Source organism: Elaeis guineensis, chromosome 6, assembly GCF_000442705.2.
Source record: "Elaeis guineensis isolate ETL-2024a chromosome 6, EG11, whole genome shotgun sequence".
NCBI lineage: Eukaryota > Viridiplantae > Streptophyta > Magnoliopsida > Arecales > Arecaceae > Elaeis > Elaeis guineensis.
The window spans coordinates 118,803,192-118,823,742 of record NC_025998.2 but is presented as its reverse complement, the minus strand read 5'-3'; the positions used below and the strand labels follow the sequence as shown (position 1 = coordinate 118,823,742).

Here is a 20,551-nt window from a genome sequence, read left to right as displayed (position 1 = left end):
TCTACATCAGGATACTTAACCTCTTTTGCCGGGGAGGAGAAGTGCAATGGCAGCAAAAATTACAAAACCGTGGCATTTCGTCTACCACTAAAACCAAATGTGTTGTAGTGAACAGAGCCCGTAAAGAAAACCATTTATTTTCATTATGCATTGACTGTTCATGGTTATTTTTTTTGAAAACATTTTTTCATGGTGGTTATTTTTCCCAACAGGCCAAAAGGTTGAGACATTTTATAGACAATTGGGATTTTTACCAGGACCCCCGAAATAGATATAATTGTCGGCATGGCTTAAATTATAACAGGTGGGTCTTGTATTGAAAGTTTCAATTCCTTGAGGAGCTTGAAGATTGTTGGACTGGTCAACTATTTGGATGTTTCTGACGTAGCTCGCTTTGCCAGAACCTTCCCCAGGGAAATGGCCACTGCCCATCTCTGTGGTGGTGTGCTGACCACTGAAATTATAGTTCACCACCTCTCCTCCCCATTCTACTAGGGAGCTACCATTTGTCAAATAAGGGAATAAGGATGCAGGCCAGTAGCCCAATGGAGATAGATTCTCATACTGCACCCACCAATTCCCAGTTTTTGGATCCTGCTCAAAAAATAAAACCCATATGAATATTTATTATTACTTATACATGAAAAATGAAAAAGTAATCTGCAGTTTGCTGGAAAGTATGGAAAGAATGAAATGATCACAGATTTCGTTTTAAGGCTAATGCTCGGACTAGTCTGCATGCTGACACTACATCGGAAAAACAGAGACAGCCAATGGAAGAATTCATACGGAGGATTAAAATAGGAATCTCAGCACATGGCACGTCAAATGGGCAAGGAGCTGAAGGGAACAAAATATGTTTTCACACAGCCACAGGAAGAGAAAAAGGAGATAAGCCAAAGCCAACGTAAGCCCTTTGCTGCATGCATGCAATTCATAAGATGGCATCTAAACACTGCTGGGACCCCACCCTCAAGTGGCCATAGAAAGGACACTGCAAATCCACCCCTTATCTCGCAATAAATTACAGGGTGGAAAAGAAAAGTGAAAGACTAATTAAATATGACTCTTATATTGTTTTGCTACACCAAGAGCTTACGAGTTAGGATGAGAAACAAAAATCACATGCATTTTTTATTTTACCTTCCAAACTTGTAGAGTGATTTCATATTGGGGTCCACCGTAAGTAGAAACGGGCTCGATGGCGGCACCCAATGCTACCTCTTTGCTGACTTGAATGAACCCAGGGCAAATTAGGTTGTAGCAGCCTGTTGATTGATACCCATCTTGCTGAAATTTTCATAGTAAAATATTAGACACCACCCAATTTTTATAATTTTTGCCGTGTCATCTATGGAAACGAAGAATATGTGTGGCACCTCATCTATTTCATATAATTGACCATAAAAAACAGAAAAACTCAAAATAATGAACAATCCAATTCCCTTTTATTTATTTGATAAGACAAATCTATTTAAACAAACTCGTGGAAGACAATGTAAAAGAACATGAGGAAAGAAGAAGCTAATAGAAGCAACATATAGAGGACGAGAGACAAAGGAATATTAACTTACAGTCCAGTAAGTAAATAGTCTTGTTTTCTTATCGTCATGCAGATTTGGATAGACCTGTTTTTTTTTTCCCACAACAAAGAGTAACCAGCAGAAGTTAGTTAACGCATGAAAAGAGGACTTTCAGAGTTTCCTGTCACTAAAACTATTTCTATTTATTTGAAATTGAAACAATAACATACGTGCCAGCCAGCTTCGACGGAGTCTAATAGTTTATCAGGACCACCCATAACCCAAAGCTGAGACAGACTGAACTCATTTTGTTCCACTTTTGGGTTCCACACATTCATGATTGCCTTTGCCCCATAGTAGAAACCTCCTTGTGCATAAACAAGAGCATGCTACTCAAGAAGACCCACCAACAAACACCAATGAGAAAGACAAAGGAGCATAGGAAAGAAATGGAAAAGTAAGAGACACTTTGTTCCAGAGCTAACCCTTTCCATATATTTTCAAAACTATATACCTCATGTCCTTGGACAATCTCTTGCATATATGAAGAAATGGGATTTGGGATGGTCCTGTGGCTCTTCTTCCCATATCTTTCGACAGAGCTGGCTCTCAGCACATCATCTTTTTTGGTCCTCTTAATAGGGATGGTGTTCTCGGGGCACCACCCATTTTGACGCCAAAGCTGATGTATGGAGCTTGTTTCCATATTTGATGCTACCTCATTCTCACCGTGTAGGCCTGATGGGGGGATACTTGGCCTCATCTGAAGATTTTGAGCAAAATGAAGACAAAGTAAAGAGACCACCAGGTGCAAACACTACGTGATCGAGGAAGAATTGGAAAAAGGAGGCAATGAGGAGGAAAAAGAGCACACCTGGACAGTATGGTTTTTGAGTAAAGGATGATCAAAGGCTGGCTGATGATAGATATGGACACAGTCTATGATATCCCCATCCGGGCTCTTTTTTTTTTTTTTTTTAAGTAAACATTAGAACAAATGAAACAACAAAGCAAGAAGCATTAGAGTGAAAAATGCCAAAAATAACCACAAAGTCTAGAATGCACTGAACGAAAAGAATAAAACTTAAACACATAAACTATATCTGTATACAATATAGAATATTATCTGCATGGCTTTCTTCTCTCCTTTAAATAAATAAATACTTTGAAAATTAATTTTTATTGAAAAACAATTCAAAAAATCTTGTCAGAACTCTCTCGAAATGAACAAAAAATATCTTTTTAAATCTAGAAAACCAAAAAAAAAATAAAGAAAAGAATAAATAAGAGAATAGTAGAATAGCAAACCTTAATGGTCTTGATGGCAGGCTTATTCAATCGCTTTAGAAGCTGCCGCACCTCCAATTGTGATGTTGTGGCTTGCACCATGGACTCAATGCAGCATAAGAAAATCATCACCAGCAACAGTGCTGGTGAGCCATGGCTCATACTAACATGTGCTTTCATTGGCCCTTTCCTTTAACCTTTTTAAAAAAAAAATAAAATAAATATACCATCCAATATATAAATCAAAATTTCTTGTCAAAGTATATCTTATATTAATTAAGTATATCTTATGTTACAATTTTCCCAAAAGGATATGGATTGTTGAGCATATCTGATCATCATGCATCAATTATTCCCCCAATTAATTAAAATATATGAATTCTCTTAGCAACACAATCAAGTTTAGCCCAACATAACCTATAAGCTGTGGTGTGTTTTTGGCATATGTTACGCAGCCATTCGTTATTTATGTCAGCAACAACATGCATATTTAACCGATGATAGATTCAGTCAGATGAGTACGTGGCCTATGAGGATTTTTTTTGTTTTTCCCTTCACTGGTAGGCAAAACAGGGGAAGAAAGGTGGACCGCAGCTGTGGTCGTGGTGAGCAATGCCGGAGGGTCAGCGACAGGCAGCGGTGCCCAGCGACTGATGGCACCCGGCATCGGCGACCGGCTGGCAAAAACAACGATAAAAACGGCCAAAAACAGGGATTTCTTTATGCTTTGAGCATTGATCGCGGAAATCACTCCACTCTCTGGTCATCAGGTGACCATGGGGAACTCGGCCGAGGGATCCACAAAGAATAAAAGCCGCGGCGATCGTCGGAAAAGCGGGAAAAGCGATAGGAAAAACAGGGGAGGTGGCTTTCAACTTGATTTCCAGCGAAATCGACGCCGAAAATAATGGTTCCAGGGTAAGGAGAGCAATGAGAATAAGGCCAAGCTTTACCTTGGCTACCCGAGCGTGGTATCCCAGAGTTCCGGCGGGGAGGCGTTGAACTCCTACAAGAAAACGAGAGGGAAATAAGGATTGTTTTTGGTGGTGGAGAGTCATGGAGGGGTGGGGAGGTCTTCTTATAGAAGAGTCCAGCTCTAAGATTCTGCAAAAGTCCGGCGGCCCTAGGACTCCGATCCTTGCCGGAGTCTTCGGAGGGAAAGAAGAAAGCCTTCCGTTTCTGGTCACGCGCGGGCTTAGTGGTTGGGAACACTAGCATTATGCATGCATTGCGAACGTGAAATATATGATCCATCAACTTACGTGATGAGAAAGTTTCCTGAAATTTTTTTCCTACACTGCTTACAGTTTCTAGAATTAGAGTTAGCGTTTGACATCCTCCACCAACTGTAACAACAATGCTGAAGATGATTTTTTTTTTTTAAATAGCCGGAGCTTCACAAAAATTTCTTCTGATATTACTTGAAGAAAATTGCTTTTTAAGTCCACTTATCTTTCCTGAATGAGGTTCTCTCTGATGAAGTCTCAATAGCTCGATATCACGTGACTCTTACATATCCCAAAGTGGAAAGAAGGGCACAGAGGAGTAACTGGACGCAATATATTGATTCTGATGAAATAAGAAGGATTTACAGATGGAAAGTAAAATTTAAAAAAATTTTCAAATTTTCCACCGATAAAATCATCGAGATTTTTCAAATCTTTTACATTTACTGCATATTTATCATGATTACTCGGTCAATTTAGACATCTCATGAATTGGTTTACGGATCTGATAAAAATTTTAAAAAAAATTTTGAACTTTTCAGATTTGCCAGTACACTCTCTACGTTTATTTGATCAGTTTGGACGGCTTTGTCACGGATAAATTTAAGAATTTGATAGAATCTCTAAGATCGATTTATGAGAAACATGAACCCGTAAAATTATTCCATGGTAGGGTGGCTCCACTCGCTTGCCAAAAAGTTGCCCCGCCGGTAAATAGTTTGGATGATCGTGCCAACAAAAGTCACCAATTTCAATGCACATAACATATCATACCTAGCAATCCATTTCTAACCGGTAACTATTGATGATGTCACTTACCAGCCATTGGCATTTCAAAGCAACGCCGGATCCAAATAGCAGCAGATAGGGTAATTCTTTGTGCACCGCATGCGGTGCACTATTATACGGTGCAATAATAGTGCATCACTCTTTTTCATTGGATCACATAATCATATTTTTCAATATAAATTAAATATATCAATTTTGTGAATTAAATATATTAGTTTTATTTTTTGATTTGAAATTTTGAATGGCAAAAGTCCTCTATTTTGAAAAAATTATTACATCTCATGATATTGTTATGATATTTCGTGGCATGTTATGATATCATGAAGACATATTATGATTTTTTGAAAATAAAAAATTATAAAATTTTTAATAATAAAAATATTTTTCTCTTTTATGATTCTTTATTTTCAGAAAATCATAATATGTCTTTAGGATGCTATAATAGACTATGGAATGTCATAACAATACCACGGGATGTCATAATTTTTTTAAAAAAAAGAGATATTTTCATCATTCAAAATTTTAAATAAAAAAATAGAACTACAAGCATTTAATGAGCATTGAAAAGTGAGGATTACGTGATCCAATGAGATGGCACGGCATGTCAATTTTATTTTACTGTGCGGGGTGTATAAAGTATTTCTCACATTATATATCTAGCGGCCCATGTCACCTATCTGTTACTTCTTTTTTTTTTCCAAACGAACATGGACATCATCAAGACAATTCTATGGAGCAACACGTCCGCTTGGAGAAATAATATGAGATATTTAGATATGTTGCTCGACAAAATATGGCCGAGCAGGTTGGCTCTGATAATCGGCAAGATTTTTTTTCTTTTTTTTTTTTGTTGCTATTGTTTTTAAGATATATTTGGTTTATGAATGAAATTAAAATCAAAATAGATTAAAATAGAAATCGAAAAGATTATATTCCCCAACATATTAGATTCATAGCTAAAATTGAAATTGAAATATTTTTAAGTAAATATTTGGAAAATCAATTGAACAAAGATATAATTTTGAAAAGGTAATTTTTTAAAAATAAATTTGATAGAATAGAATTTGAATATTGAGAAGAGAGTTGGAATTGAATTACAAGATTATATCTTTCTCATTCCGTTCTAAAATGAAAATAGAATAAGATTTTCCTCAACCAAATTGCTTTAAGTGGGAATCACTCATTTCCATTCTTGTTCTAAAGCCTTACTCCCTCTAATCAAATACATCCTCAAACTATGGGCTTAACCAACATGCATCCAAATCATATACATCAAGAAAGCATTTATTGAGGGCTAATCTTGCCCACCTTATGGACTTATCTTGACTTTCAAATTAAATATGTTCTCTTTTAGCAGATAAAATTTGATGCGGGACAATTCTAAAAAAGAAAATCAATCTTAATAATCAAGCTCTCTTCTGTTCATCAACAACAAATCACGTCCGGCCAGGGGCTCATTATTCTCAGGACAGACAGTATAGTTGCCTATACTCTGCTCAAGAGGCGTGATTGATTGATACGAGACTAAAGCGAGATCAATCTAAATGATACAGACGAATGCCATTCGAGAGATCAGTAAACAATTAGTAATAGAAAATTTCATAAACAGATAGCAGAAATTAAACATACTCATGAGTAAATGCAAAAAAAAGAAATAAGAATGGAATGAGAGAAAATAAAATATTAAATCCGTGAGAAAATCCAAGAAGATGATAAGAATCTGGATCGTGGTAGTTAAGAAAGTACTCTGATTAGGGCTCTTAATCTTTTAACCAAACAGATCCATCGATAAAGAACTAGGTCTTTACCAACATCGGATTAAAAAAAAAATCAAAGATCAACTGTTAAGGAACGAAGGTCCTTGACAGCATATGATCTGTAGAATAAGAAATCATTCCTTCTCTCGGCACGACAGATGAAAATTCTGGAGGAGATAGATCTTCTCTTGACGGAATAGGCTTGCGTGGGTAGATGGTGGAGTCGATCAGAGTCGCAGGATTACTGAATCTTAAGTAAAAGGAATATGATAGAAAGTGGGCCTCACACCCTCTCCTTGTGGGACGATTTTGGGTCTCACACCCTCTCCCTCTCGGAGCGATTGACACAAGTATTTGTGGAGTTTGTAAAATCATTCATTATTTTTTTCATAAAAGATACAAGGATTTATATAGGACTCTCAGGGTCCTGTTTATTTAGGAATCTCTTATCTTTACAAGGAAGAAATCAACTCTCCACAAAAAAGTAAAGCATTATAATCTACCATAGGAAAGAAATCAGCCTTCAACAAAATAAGTAAGTAGCCAAGAACTCTTAAGAAATTTTAAGGAAGAAATGAAACTCCATGTGGGTGCTTGATACTTGACACAACTTGGCATGAGCACGGCACATACTGGCATGCATATTTCTTCTCTTGGCATGTGGAGAGTGGTGGCTCCAAAGGTGACGTGGACAAATCCAAGTATGGTCCTATGGACCCAAAGCCAAATGCATTAAAATTTATTGACTGAAAATAAATAACTGAAGTAGAATCAAGTTAATGAGCCTTCTTCGATCCAAATCGAACTTAAATTATGTTGTCAATTTTTGATGGCTCTGGTGTCCGCACCAATTCTCCCGGGGTAGAAAAAACTCGACCCTGTCGAGTGTGGATCGATTCCGCTCTGGTGATGCTCAAGTAGATCGGGATCAATGCGTTGCAGCTCTTCTCGAGTGATTCAGGTATCTTCAGACTTCGGTCGACCTCACCATCTGACCAGATACCGCTGATAGCCTCGACTCCGGATGGAAAGGATCTGCTCATCCAAAATTCTCTTAATCTGATCGTGTTTTGCTGACATTTTGGCTGGTGGACACTCAGGGATAGGTTCGCTCTCAAAGGTTGGTTCAGGCTCAAATGGCTCACTAGGTATTCGAGTTAGTTTTTTATAGGCGACAAGATCTGTAATGCTAAAAGTAGAGCTAATTTCAAAATCAGAAGGTAGGTCCACAACATACGCATTTGATCCGATTTTTTTTAAGATCTTAAACGGACCTGCTCCTCGGGCATGTAACTTCTTCACGATTTCGGAGGGAAACCGTTCAGGCCTCAATCGAACCATCACATAGTCTCCCTCTGCAAACTCTTGAACACGTCGATGAGAATCTGCATTCTGTTTATAAACTTTATTACTCATACTAATTTTTTTACTAATCTCTTTATGCAGACTCTTGACATGCTGTGCAAATGACTCTGCAGATTCGAAAATCCTAGCATGCATGGATAGTGGGATGAGGTCTATTAGTTTTCTAGATTGATATCCATGAACTACTTCAAAAGGACTCATGCCAATGGACCTATTAACAGAGCTATTATATGCAAATTCGGCTCGGGGCAGCAAAAGATCCCAGTTACCCATATGTTCCCCAATCAAGCAACGCAAAAGATTTCCAAGACTCCTATTAACCACTTCGGTCTGACCGTCTGTTTGCGGATGATAGGCAGAAGAAAACTTTAGTTTTGTGCCTAAAAGATGCCATAGGATTTTTCAAAAGTAGCTCATAAATCTAACATCCCTATCAGAAACAATAGTTTTAGGCAATCCATGTAGTCTAACAATCTCATCAAAGTATATCCTTGCAACTTTCGACGCATCAGACGTTTGGCAACAAGGCAAGAAATGGGCCATTTTTGAAAATCTATCTACAACCACTAGAATAGAATCATGCTTCCTAGCTGTCCTAGGTAATCCCAAAACAAAATCCATACTAACATCTTGCCAAGGACAGTCTGGTATAGGTAAGGGTGTATATAAGCCGGTGTTTTATTTTCTCTACTTGGCCACGGCACATGTTCTACATTGGGCAACAATTAGGGCGACATCTCTTTTCAAGCTTGGCCAAAAGAACTGGGCTTCTACCAACTCTATAGTTTTATTCCTACCAAAGTGTCCAGCTAATCCTCCAGCATGTAATTTCTAAACTAAAAAATCTCTTAAAGATGTACGGAGGATACACAGCCTAGTTTCTCTTAATAGGTAACCATCCTGAAGGGTATATTCACTACGTTCTCTAGATGGCCCCTTACGTAAAGCAGTAAGTATGTCACCAAAATTTGGACACTCCTCATAATTTTTTTTAACCTTATCAAAACCAACAACTTCTATACTAACGGTGGACAACAAAGTATGACGACGACTCAGGACATCAGCAGCATGATTCTCTACACCTACACGGTGTTTCAAAACAAAAGTATAGGCTTGCAAAAACTCGACCCACCTATCGTGTCTATGATTCAATTTTTTTTGAGAATTCAGGAATCTAAGGACCTCATGGTCAGAGTACAAAATAAATTCTTACGGTAGTAGGTAATGCCTCCAATATCTTAAAGTTTGAATTACCGTATAAAACTCCTTATCATAGGTAGAATACTTGAGTTTAGAATCGTTAAGTTTCTCGCTAAAGTATGCTACCGGATGACCTTCTTGACTAAGGACACCACCAATCCCAACTCCTGACGCATCGCACGCTACTTCAAAAATCTTAGAAAAATCAGGGAGGCGTAAGATTGGGGCATGAGTCATCTTGTCCTTAATGTCTAGAAAGGCTCTATTGGCTGCCCTAGTCCATTCAAAATTTTTTTTTCTAATGCAGTCAGTGATGGGAGCGACTATGGTGCTAAACCCTTTTATGAACCTACGATAAAAGGTTGCTAATCCATGAAAACTCCGCATGTCATGCACACTCTTGAGCACCGGCCACTCAACTATTGCTCTAATCTTTTCAGGATCAGCAGATACACCATTGGGGATAACAACAAAATCTAAAAAGATGATATGGTCTGTCATAAAAGCGCACTTCTTAGGATTAGCATACAAGCTTTCTGTTTTAAGAACTTGACACACTCTTTGAAGGTGATCTAAATGGTCTTCCCTAGTTCGACTATAGATCAAAATGTCATCAAAATATACGACTACAAATACTCCTATAAATGATCATAGTGCTTGGGTCATCAACCTTATGAAGGTACTAGGGGCATTAGATAATCCAAATGGCATCACCATCCACTCATATAAACCATTTTTTATCTTGAAAGCAGTTTTTCACTCATCTCCCGATCTAATCCTTACTTGATGGTAACCACTCTTAAGATCGATCTTAGAAAAGATAGTGGATCCGGCCATCATATCTAACATGTCATCTAACCTAAGGATGGAAAAGCGGTACTTAATGGTGATCTTATTAATGGCACGGCTATCTATGCACATCCTCCATGTACCATCCTTCTTTGGAGTCAGTAGTGCAGGAACCGCGCAAGGACTCAAATCCTCCCTCACAAATTCTTTTTTTATCAGCTCTCCAACTTGTCTTTGTAGCTCGGCATACTCATTAGGGTTCAACCTATAGTGGGGCAAGTTGGGTAGGGTAGATCCAGGAACTAAATCAATGGCATGTTGAATATTTCTCATAGGCGGTAAGTAATCTGGAAGATCCTCAGGAAAGATATCATGAAACTCAGTAAGAAGGCTAGCTACTTCCTTAGGATAATCCACCTTAGAATCCTCACGAACTTCTCTAGCAACAAGCATCCAAACTGGTGATTCTTCACTCATGATCGTCTCTAATTCTTTAGCACCTATCAGATTGAGGCTTTTTTTCTTAAGATTTTTTTTTGGTCCATCGCCTATCTTTCTATTAGTAGCCTTAGGTGGGGAAGGATTAATCGTGATCTTCTTACCCTGATGAGTAAAGCTACAGGAGTTGGTACGATCATAAATCGTAACATCATTATCGAATAGCCAAGGCTGATCTAATATGATACTTCCGACTTCCATGGATAAGACATCGCACCATACATGATCCTGATAGGAATGAAGCTGGATGGACACACGACATCTAAATTTAATGGGAATAGAGGAGGAATCAATCCAAGACACACGGTATGGACTGGGATGATCTACAGGAGTTAATCCTAATCGCTTAAACGTATCGGTGGAGATGGCGTTGATACAGCTACCGCTATCAATGATCACCTTACAAATTTTATCGTCAAATTTTATGAAGGTATGAAAAATAGAGGTCCTACACCAGTCTTCACTTTTCTTAGTTTGGGCTAGGACATACCTAACGACTCCAAGCCTAAGGTCTGACTCAGGTGTGGCATAACCTAGGATGTCCTCAGTACTCTCAAATTGCTTGGCTAAATCTGGATCAGCTTCATAAACTTTCTCCTCAATATTTTCTAGAGTTTCTCCTTCTAATTCTTCTACGAATAATGATCGGTTGGGGCATTGTGCAGCAAAGTGACCGTAACCATGGCACTTGAAGCAATGAGATCGAGAACTACTTCCTTTTGATAACTCTCCTATAGCTCTTTTTCCTTTATCTTCTTTTCTCCCAATAGGATTTGTAAGTGGAGATCCGTTACTAGGATTTTAATTAATATTAGGTCTCGATCCAGAAGGGGTTACTCGGTTGGGTTCAGGACGACGGAAAGTCGAATATCTAGAAAATCTTTCAAAATCTAAGGCAAGTTGATAAGCTTGTTCCAACGTGGTTACCTCTCGCAGAAAGAGCTCACGCTGAATATCCTCTCGTAATCCAGCTCTAAATCTAGATAAGGTAACAACTCTATCTTCGGCTACTCCACATCTCATGAGGTATTCATCAAATCTCGTGATATACTCGGTGACTGATCTATTCCCTTGAGTAAGCCTCTGCCATTGATCTAAAAGTCTTTGTTGGTAAGAGGTGGGGAGGTACTTCTCTCTGAGTTTTTCTTTCATCTCATCCCAGGTTTCTATCAGATCTTGTCTTCTCTGATTAAGAAGACGCTCAACACTTTCTCAATAAAGTCGGACTTGCCTCACCAATTTCATCCTAGCAAACCTAACTCTCCTTACTTCAGATATTTCGTACCATCCAAAATAGTGGTCCATACCTGATTCCCAATCTAGGTACTCTCTCGGATCTAGACAACTATCAAAACTTGAAACTTCGACTTTCACATTCCTAAGAATATGCTCATCTTGATCGAACTGGTTATGGTGCGGGCGTGCCTCTATAGGTCGATCAAGTTCTAGATTCCTACCTCTTTGTCCTATAGGTAGTCGGGGAGACTCAGGTTCAGGTTGTTTCTGCCTAGCTTCTTCTAATACCACTATTCTCTCATCCATGACTTTCATAAAATTTTTCATATCATCAAACTTTTCAGTCAGAGCATTAATGATGGCTGCTATATTGGGATCCATATTGGTGTTGGATGGGGAAGTAGGATGTTGGTACCAGGTACTTGATCTAGTGGTCATGCAACTCTAAGATGCAGAAATAATGTACAATAAAAATTAAAATGTTTGAAAGTAAAGTACGAAATTTAGAGTGCAAAAATTTAACTTGCGAAAATTTAAATTGCTGAATTTAAACTAAAGCCTTAATCAACCTGCTCTGATACCAAATTGATGCGGGACAATTCTAAAAAAGAAAATCAATCTTAATAATCAAGCTCTCTTCGATTCATCAACAACAAATCACGTCCGACCAGGGGCTCATTATTCTCAGGACAGACAGTATAATTATCTATACTCTGCTCAGGAGGCGTGATTGATTGATACGAGACTAAAGCGAGATTAATCTAAATGATACAGACGAATGCCATTCGAGAAGTAAACAATTAGTAATAGAAAATTTCATAAACAAAAAGCAGAAATTAAACATGCTCACGAGTAAATACAAAAAAAAAAGAAGAATGGAACGAGAGAAAATAAAACATTAAACCCGTGAGAAAATTCAAGAAGATGATAAGAATCTGGATCATGGTAGTTAAGAAACTACTCTGATTATGACTCTTAATCTTTTAACCAAACAGATCCATCGATAAAGAACTAGGTCTTTACCAACATCGGATTAAAAAAAAAATCAAAGATCAACTGTTAAGGAACGAAGGTCCTTGACAGCATATGATCTGTAGAATAAGAAATCACTCCTTCTCTTAGCACGACAGATGAAAATTCTGGAGGAGACAGATCTTCTCTTGACGGAATAAGCTTGCGTGGGTAGATGGTGGAGTCGATCAGAGTCGTAGGAACACTGAATCTTAAGTAGAAGAAATAGGATAGAAAGTGAGCCTCACACCCTCTCCTTGTGGGGCGATTTTGGATCTCACACCCTCTCCCTCTCGGAGCGATTGATACAAGTATTTGTGGAGTTTGTAAAATCATTCATTATTTTTTTCATGAAAGATACAAGGATTTATATAGGACTCTCAGGGTCCTGTTTGTTTAGGAATCTCTTATCTTTACAAGGAAGAAATCAACCCTCCACAAAAAAGTAAAGCATTATAATCTACCATAGGAAAGAAATCAGCCTTCAACAAAATAAGTAAGTAGCCAAGAACTCTTAAGAAATTCTAAGGAAGAAATAGAACTCCATGTGGATGCTTGATGCTTGACACAACTTGGCATGAGCACGGCAAATGTTGGCATGCATATTTCTTCTCTTGGCATGTGGAGAGTGGTGGCTCCAAAGGTGACGTGGACAAATCCAAGTATGGCCCTATGGACCCAAAGCCAAATGCATTAAAATTTATTGACTGAAAATAAATAACTGAAGTAGAATCAATTTAATGAGGCTTCTTCGATCCAAATCGAACTTAAATTATGTTGTCGATTTTTGATGGCTCTGGTGTCCGCACCACGTTTATTCTATAACGATCCAACAGGAGGGCAGATAAAGTATAGTCATTTATGCGGCGAGGCTCTAATCCTGCAGTTCCGACAGGCATAGCGATTTGATGCGTCGAGCTCCAATGAGAAAATGAAGGGAAAGAAGTGTTGTTCTTGGCGGTGGAGAGTCATGAAGGGGTGGGGAGGAGTCCAGCTCTAGCGTTCCATAAGAGTCCAGTAGCTCTAGGACTCCGATCCTAACCAGAGTCTTCGGCAGGAAAGAAGACTCCCTGTCTTCGTGGTTGGGACAAGCTCAGGTCCGGCTGGTCAAGTGGATCGGGCCGTCAAACACGCAACATTATGCATGCATTAGGAACGAGAAACATATGATCCATCAACTTCTATCACGAAGTTTATTAAAAAATTTTCCAACACTAGTTACAGTGCTCTAGAATTAGAGCATATGACATCCTCCACAAACTATAACAACAAAGCTCACCAGGCAAAGAGACACGTGCCATACTGAAGATGATTCTTTTAAATAATCAAAGCTTCACAATTTTTTTCTGATCTTACTTTCAGAAATTTGCTTTAAGTTAATTCTAGCTGTCTTCCCTGAATGAGGTGCTCCCTGATGAGGTCTCAAGAGCTTGACATCTCGTGACTCTTAAATATCCCAAAGTGGAAGGAAGGCCATAGAGGAGTGACCGGATGCAACATCCTGATTTTGATGAAATAAGAAGGATTTATAGATGGGTAGTAGAATCTCAAAGATTTTTCATACTTTCCATTGATAGAATCCTAAAGATTTGACATCCAGTTGTTGGTCATGAGGTGTGATCCCTAATCGTAAAATATGCTGCCAAATTCCTCTTATATTCGGATATTCTCTGAAGCATGATGATGGTGGCCAAGTATGGCTTGTCGACCACAAGTGTAGATATCCGAACAAGCCAGAGTAGCTCCTTTCTATAGAGGAAGATTTATTCTCATGCCCAGAGATGATAGCTCAAGCTGGATGGTAGGTGGGGGATGGATGAATTGCAGACTTTCTACATGACCCATGGTTCTTTGACCTCCTTTTAAGCCTATGGTCAAATTTTGTCAATATTGAGGTAGAAGAATCCATGAGAATTTGTGATCTATTTCAACCTAAGGGTACAGGTTGAAGTACTGTGCTAGTGGCCCAATTTTTGGTGATAAGTTGGCCGAGAAGGTGTTCTCCTTAGCGATTGTTATTCTTGGAAGCTGTGATGTGAGGGTGTGGAGATCTTGTGGGCCGAGAGTGGTGGTTAGAGATCTCTATAGCATGTATAGGAGGGAGCTATCCAGGCGACTGGATGGCGTTTGGATTTAGATGCTTGAAGTACACTAGAGAGTTAATTTGTTTATATAGAAAGTTGCTTGGGATCGTCTACCCACCAGATCTATATTGAGAGATAGGGTATGAATCTCCTAGCTATCTGCCCGTATTATAAATTGGAGGAGGAGATAGTGGGGCATGTTTTACCCTCGTGCCTAAGAGCTAGGCAAATCTGGAGGCCACCCAACCCCCTATCAGTTGCTACCTAGTTAGATACACCTGTTCATGCTTTTCTTGAGTTCATGACGCTCGATGCTATCATCGATACTATCAGATTCTCTGGTATCTATGTTGCATATATTGCATATTATTTTTGATTATCCAAAAATAGCTTGGTATTTGAGTCGATGAGGTTTTTTATGAGATTTATCTTGGAGAGAGCTCTGACTCAGGCTGCTGAGATTATTCACCTATCGTCGATTGGTTTGACATCAAGGAATTAGATTTTTAGGGCTTTCTTTTAGCTCTTGAAATGATTTATAAGATTTTCATCATTTGAGAGCCCCCATCCCTAATCTTTCTTAAGGTTAACTTTAATGATAGTGTGACTGACAGTACAGCAGGAGCTAGATTTATGATTCACAGACTAGATCCGAGGTTAGTAGCTATAGATGGGAACCATCTATTTGAGACTATATACCTAGTGTGGAGCTACAAGATGCCTAGGTTAGCTTGCCTTTGCAAGGCTCATCCTAAGAGGTGATTGTCTCATCATCGAGATGACTCATTCATGATGGTGGGCTGTATTTAGTGTGGACTCCACCCATCTTCTTTTGTGTGATATATCTAGACTGCTGCAAGGGGCCACCTCTCTGTGCATCAGGCATAATTATTGAAAGATGAACAGTACCTTGAATTGGATTGTCTCTTTCATTGTGGAGCATTTTGGAGAGGTTCTCTAGACTGACATGTGGACTATGCTAGGCCTGCTTTATGATATTTTACTTTTTGATCTTTTTAGTTGTATTAACAGTAGACTTATATGAGTGCTTCACCTTATCAAAAAAAAAAAAAGAGTTCAACTACTTGCGAGCTATTTCTTTTTCCATCTTTTTTTTTGTTGTTGTAGTCTCCTTCAATCGCACCTCCACCCCACCCCTTAGGCCTTAACATGGTCGATAATTTTGTGGTCTAAGTTCAAGTGGTAGAAGTAAGGTTATAGCTTGAAAAAAATATATACTATCGATCTCCTCTTTTCCTCCTTATATCTCTTACTGTCGTTGCCTCCACTCATTTCCATCTTGACTTCTATTAAGATCACAAGTTATTTAATCAAAGACCCATTTTGTAGGAGGTAATCTAGTATTAAAAAATAAATCTTATATTAGATTACCATATTTGATAGAAAAATAGATGAGTGATGGTAGAATAAATAGTGGATCCTATATCTTTTTTTTTTAGAAAGAAAGTAAAATAAACACCATCAAGGGGTAGCATTTGCTTTTCTACACTAGATTACCAAGTGGAGGTAATATGAAATTATAATTATTCGATGGAAGTACTCACTTATATTATATTAATGATATTATATAATTAATATTAATTATATTATTTTATGTAATATTAATATATTATAAATATATTAATATATTGATTAATAATATTTATTTGGATATATTAATATATTTACTAATAAATATTAATTATTAACAAATAGTTTTCAATCATTTATTAATTATAAATAAATATAATATAGGATTTATTAATAACTAATATATTTATTTATTAACCAAAGCATACTAATTTTTTTATAATAGCAAATATATTTTTAATATATATTTAGTTAATTTAAAATATTTATTAATTCATATAAATATATTTCAATATTCGAAATAGTTAATATTGGCAATGTTACTGTAAGTGGCCAAAAGTGGCAAAGATATTATTACTTGAATTGTTTATTCAAAAATATTATTAAAAATTTGATAATATTTTTGTATAAGATTATCTCTAATCGAATATAGTAATTTTCTAATATTATTTTCAAAATAATTTTTTTTCCAACGAAATATGTTAAATTTATTTTTTTCAGCCATTATTTGCTCATATAAATGATTCTAAAAAATTATTAGATTATCCCACAATCTGACATACCCAATCAAATAAACCCAAAGTCCATAGAACAAAAATAAGCCTATCGTGCAAATTGCAACTAAGATGTCATGGAGGACAATCACAAGCCATGGTTTTATGAAAGCCATTGCACAAGGAAGAAGGAAGAAGCACAGGAAACAAGAAAGAAGTTTGAGACTTGTTGCGGCCAATCCTCTCGTCGTCTGGTCGTCAGGAACGAGCGCCTGCAAAAGAAAATCCGCACTGACCGGAGGTGACTCCGGCGGGAACCCTCCAACGGTCAAGTCAGAGAGGAGACTAGGCAACAGTGAAAAAAAAATAAGGAGCTCAACGAGAGAGAGCGAGAGCTAGAGAGGAGGGAATTCAAGGGTTTCGAATGGACCTCTAGCACTGTTGCCTTCCCCGATATATATAGTGGAGCATGGTATGGCACCGTCATTAATGACGCGGATAATTGAAGAATTGTCAACTCACTGAGGACTGTCAGAGTCACCGTGAGGGTGTCAAATCACTGTGGGGCTGTCAAATCTCTAGGGTTGACCCATGCCTTAGGTGGGATAATGCCCCTAGGCGGCAGTGCCGCATGTCGTTGTCAGGACTGACAGTTTTCGACAGTCGTACGGCATCTGGAGGAGCCGACCGACCATAGGTCGGCGGTCAGTTGAGGGGCGTCGGGTGGAAACTTGGTGCCCCTCCGACAGTCAGTCGGGCACGTTGCAAGAGTCGGGCATCGGACTCCATAGTGCAGCCAGTCGGGAGAGAGGAGAAGGTCTGCCCGACCGACGTATCCTCAGTCGGTCGGTAACGGCAGCCGTCGGTCGGTCGGCAGAGTCAGGCATCGATCATATAGGCCTGACGATGAGTCAGCATGAGTGGGGTCGGTCGGTATTTCCCAACAGTTGTCCCCCTCCACTCCTGAGTTGGGTGGTGCGCTGGCCAATGTCTTTGTTTGGGCGGCAGCGTCGGGCGAAAAGAGTGGATTCTCACCGTATTAAGTTTCGATTCTGACGACCGTACCGTGGGCTGATATGACGTCAGGCGCCTCATGAATGTCGGGCGATTCACTGGCGTCAGACGTCCTTTGTCAAATATCCTGTCGGTGTCCTGTCGGTGTCAGATGTCCTGTCGGTGTCAGATGTCCTGTCGGTGTCAGATGTCCTGTCTCGTTGGGAAGGAAAACCGTCATTCTCGTTGCCCCCTCGGGGATGCGAAATGTCACGGCCTCTTCGCCACGTGGCAGGTGGCCATTAGGATGGGTCTGTTGGAGCGGATGGGGGTGACGTGGCTTGATCTGAGGATAGGTGCGTCGAACCGTCGGGCTGAAAGATGGTCCAGATGTCGCCATGTGACGCGATCTGGGGGCTCCTCGTTGGTCGTGCCTCCATCTCGACCGTCGGAGGGTACTATATATACAAGATCACCTACATCCAGGTTTCTACCCCCCCCACTTCACCGTCGAGACTCTGTCCGCGTAGTCCCCTGTTCTAGGTACTCATCTCCATTTTCCTTCTTCTTAGGAGTTCTCTCTTTTTCTTCTGAGGGCCTTCATCGTCTTCATCGTCTTCTTCCTTGCCTTCTCACAGTACACTTCCTGCTCCTCCTTGGTCTTCTTATCTTCTGTTCTGGTTCATGGCTAGAACATCTCCAAGAGGAGATCGGTCGGGGGACCCGACTGACGACCCTCGGTCGACCCCGGAGGTGGAGGTTTCTTCACTTTTGGGGCCGAACGTTGATCAGCTCCGGGAGCAATATTGCATCCCGGAGCAATTTCGGCTGTTCGCCCCTGGTGCCAATGGTCGGGTCAATAGCCCGCCTGAGGGCCAGGTGGCTTTCTACGTTGAGGACCTCCGGGCTGGTCTTCGCTTTTCGATCCCGGAGTTCGTCCGGAACGTACTTGACTATTACGGGCTATGCCCGGTGCAACTCGTGCCGAACTCGGTTCGGCTAATAGTCAGTTTTGCTCTGCTGTGTCGGCTTTTACCGACTGACCCTCGGATTTCCCTCTTCCGAGCCTTCTTCATCCTCCGATCCTACCCTAAAGCCCGAGGATGGTGGTACTTTAATCCTCGGAAGGGGCTTTCTTTTATCACCGGTCTTCCATCGTCCATTCATGGATGGAAGAACCAATTTTTTTTTATATCTTCTTCTATTCCTTGGGGGTTCCCTGCCCGTTGGGGGGACCTCCGAACCCAACCGAACGAGAACAGTCGGGTGAAAGCCGAGGATCGGGAAGACTTCTACCGTCTGAAAGATATTTTGGTGCCGAAGCAGAGGGAGCTCGTCACCGAGCAGGCCCTGTACGACGCCGGTCTCAGCCCGATCCCTCGCTTAGGTCCATTTTCCGCCTTCCTTCTCCTTTCTTCTTTCCTTTCCTTTATGGTCCTGATCATCTGTCGTCGTTTGCAGATATGCCACCGAGGGCGAGACTAACGGCAGCCAACGTACGGCAGTACGCCGTATGGAAGAGGCCGGCACAAGGGGCCGGGCTGTCGCGGCCTCCCAAGAGGCCCCAAGTAGCTCCACCGAGCGAGCTGACTGGGTCAGAGGCGGAGCCCGTCATCGCACTGTCAGCACCGACGGTGTTCGTCGAAGTCCCGTCTGAGGGACCGTCGGGCGAGGGTGCAGCCTCGCCCGAGAGAAGGACGGTCGAGGAATCGATCGAGAACGTGCCCGATGTTCAGTCGGTGGAGGACATTCGGGAGGAGAAGCGCGAGCTCGAGCAACCCACGCCCATTGCTGCCGCGCCTTCGGGGGATACCCGGTCGGGCTCAAGTATCCTGTCCTTCTCCGACATCAGGGCCTGGATGTCCGACCGAGGGAAGGCCCCGATGGCGTCCGACGATGAAGGAAGGTCGGTCGGTGGTGGGGGGTCGACCGACTTCCCACTTCTCGAAGGTGTGTCGGGCCTGGCCAACTATGACTTGGCCAGAAAGCTGTGCCAGGCGCTCCTTCTCCCGACCGACATTGAGGCCATGAAGAATCAGCGGATCTCCGATATGCTATTTTCATTCTACCCGATGATGATCCAGATGAGTCTCTCTCTTCTTTGTTTTCATTATTGTTTCTGTGAGTTTGGTCTTCTGACGGTCGGTCTTGTTTTGTGCAGCTGATTTACAACATATCCGAACTAGAGGTCGGATATTGAAAATTCGGTGATCTGCGCGCGGCTTGGAGAGACAAGGTCGCGGCCGCTGAAGCCGACAGGGTCATTCTGGTCGACCAGCTGCAGCAGTCGGTCAACCGGGAGGGCCAGCTTGAGGGGGAGGTCTCCCGACTCACAGAGGAGGTCTCCCGACTCACGGGCGCCTTGGCGACTTCGGAGTCCGAGCTGCAGTCGACCTGGGATGACACCAAGAAGAAGTCCCGAACCGTCCGTCGGCTTCGGCACGAGAGGGACAGCTTCGCCAAGGAGCTGAAGGCCGAACGCGAGCAGCTTTGAGTAAGCCTCGGGAACCTCGCTAAGGTCGAAGAAGGTCTGTCCATCGTCTAGGCCAACGCAGACATCGCGAGGGCGAAAGCGGAGTCGGTGAAGGAGGCCATGGGTCGGGCTGTAGAAGACTTCCGTGACTCGAAATAGTACCGGGAGGAACTTCTGGAGAGTGGCTTCCTCTCATACCGAGTGGGATACGAGGACACTCGGAAAGTCATTCGAAG

The 20,551-nt window shown here is 40.8% G+C and overlaps 1 protein-coding gene and 1 pseudogene across 1 annotated transcript; both read right to left on the bottom strand.

Annotated features, from left to right (window-relative positions):
- Positions 1–231: 231 nt before the first annotated feature.
- LOC140858367 (protein neprosin-like) lies at positions 232–3,005 on the bottom strand. Its single transcript, XM_073258754.1, has 7 exons — positions 2,832–3,005; positions 2,398–2,484; positions 2,038–2,286; positions 1,754–1,912; positions 1,575–1,628; positions 1,144–1,290; positions 232–594 (listed from the first exon to the last, which is right to left on the bottom strand). The coding sequence occupies exons 1-7, from the start codon at positions 2,988–2,990 to the stop codon at positions 232–234; spliced, it is 1,218 nt and encodes a 405-aa protein (XP_073114855.1). The 5' UTR covers positions 2,991–3,005.
- A 6,629-nt stretch (positions 3,006–9,634) lies between these two features.
- On the bottom strand, positions 9,635–19,457 carry LOC140858824 (uncharacterized; annotated as a pseudogene).
- Between the last annotated feature and the right edge of the window lie 1,094 nt (positions 19,458–20,551).

Excerpts from the sequence above, each read along its gene's own strand:
- LOC140858367 (XM_073258754.1), bottom strand. The coding sequence starts at position 2,990 with ATGAAAGCACATGTTAGTATGAGCCATGGCTCACCAGCACTGTTGCTG. Across the intron at positions 1,629-1,753 it reads CCGTCGAAGCTGGCTGGCAC|GTCTATCCAAATCTGCATGA; the intron begins GTATGTTATTGT and ends AAAAAAAAACAG. Across the intron at positions 595-1,143 it reads TCACTCTACAAGTTTGGAAG|GATCCAAAAACTGGGAATTG; the intron begins GTAAAATAAAAA and ends TTTTTTGAGCAG.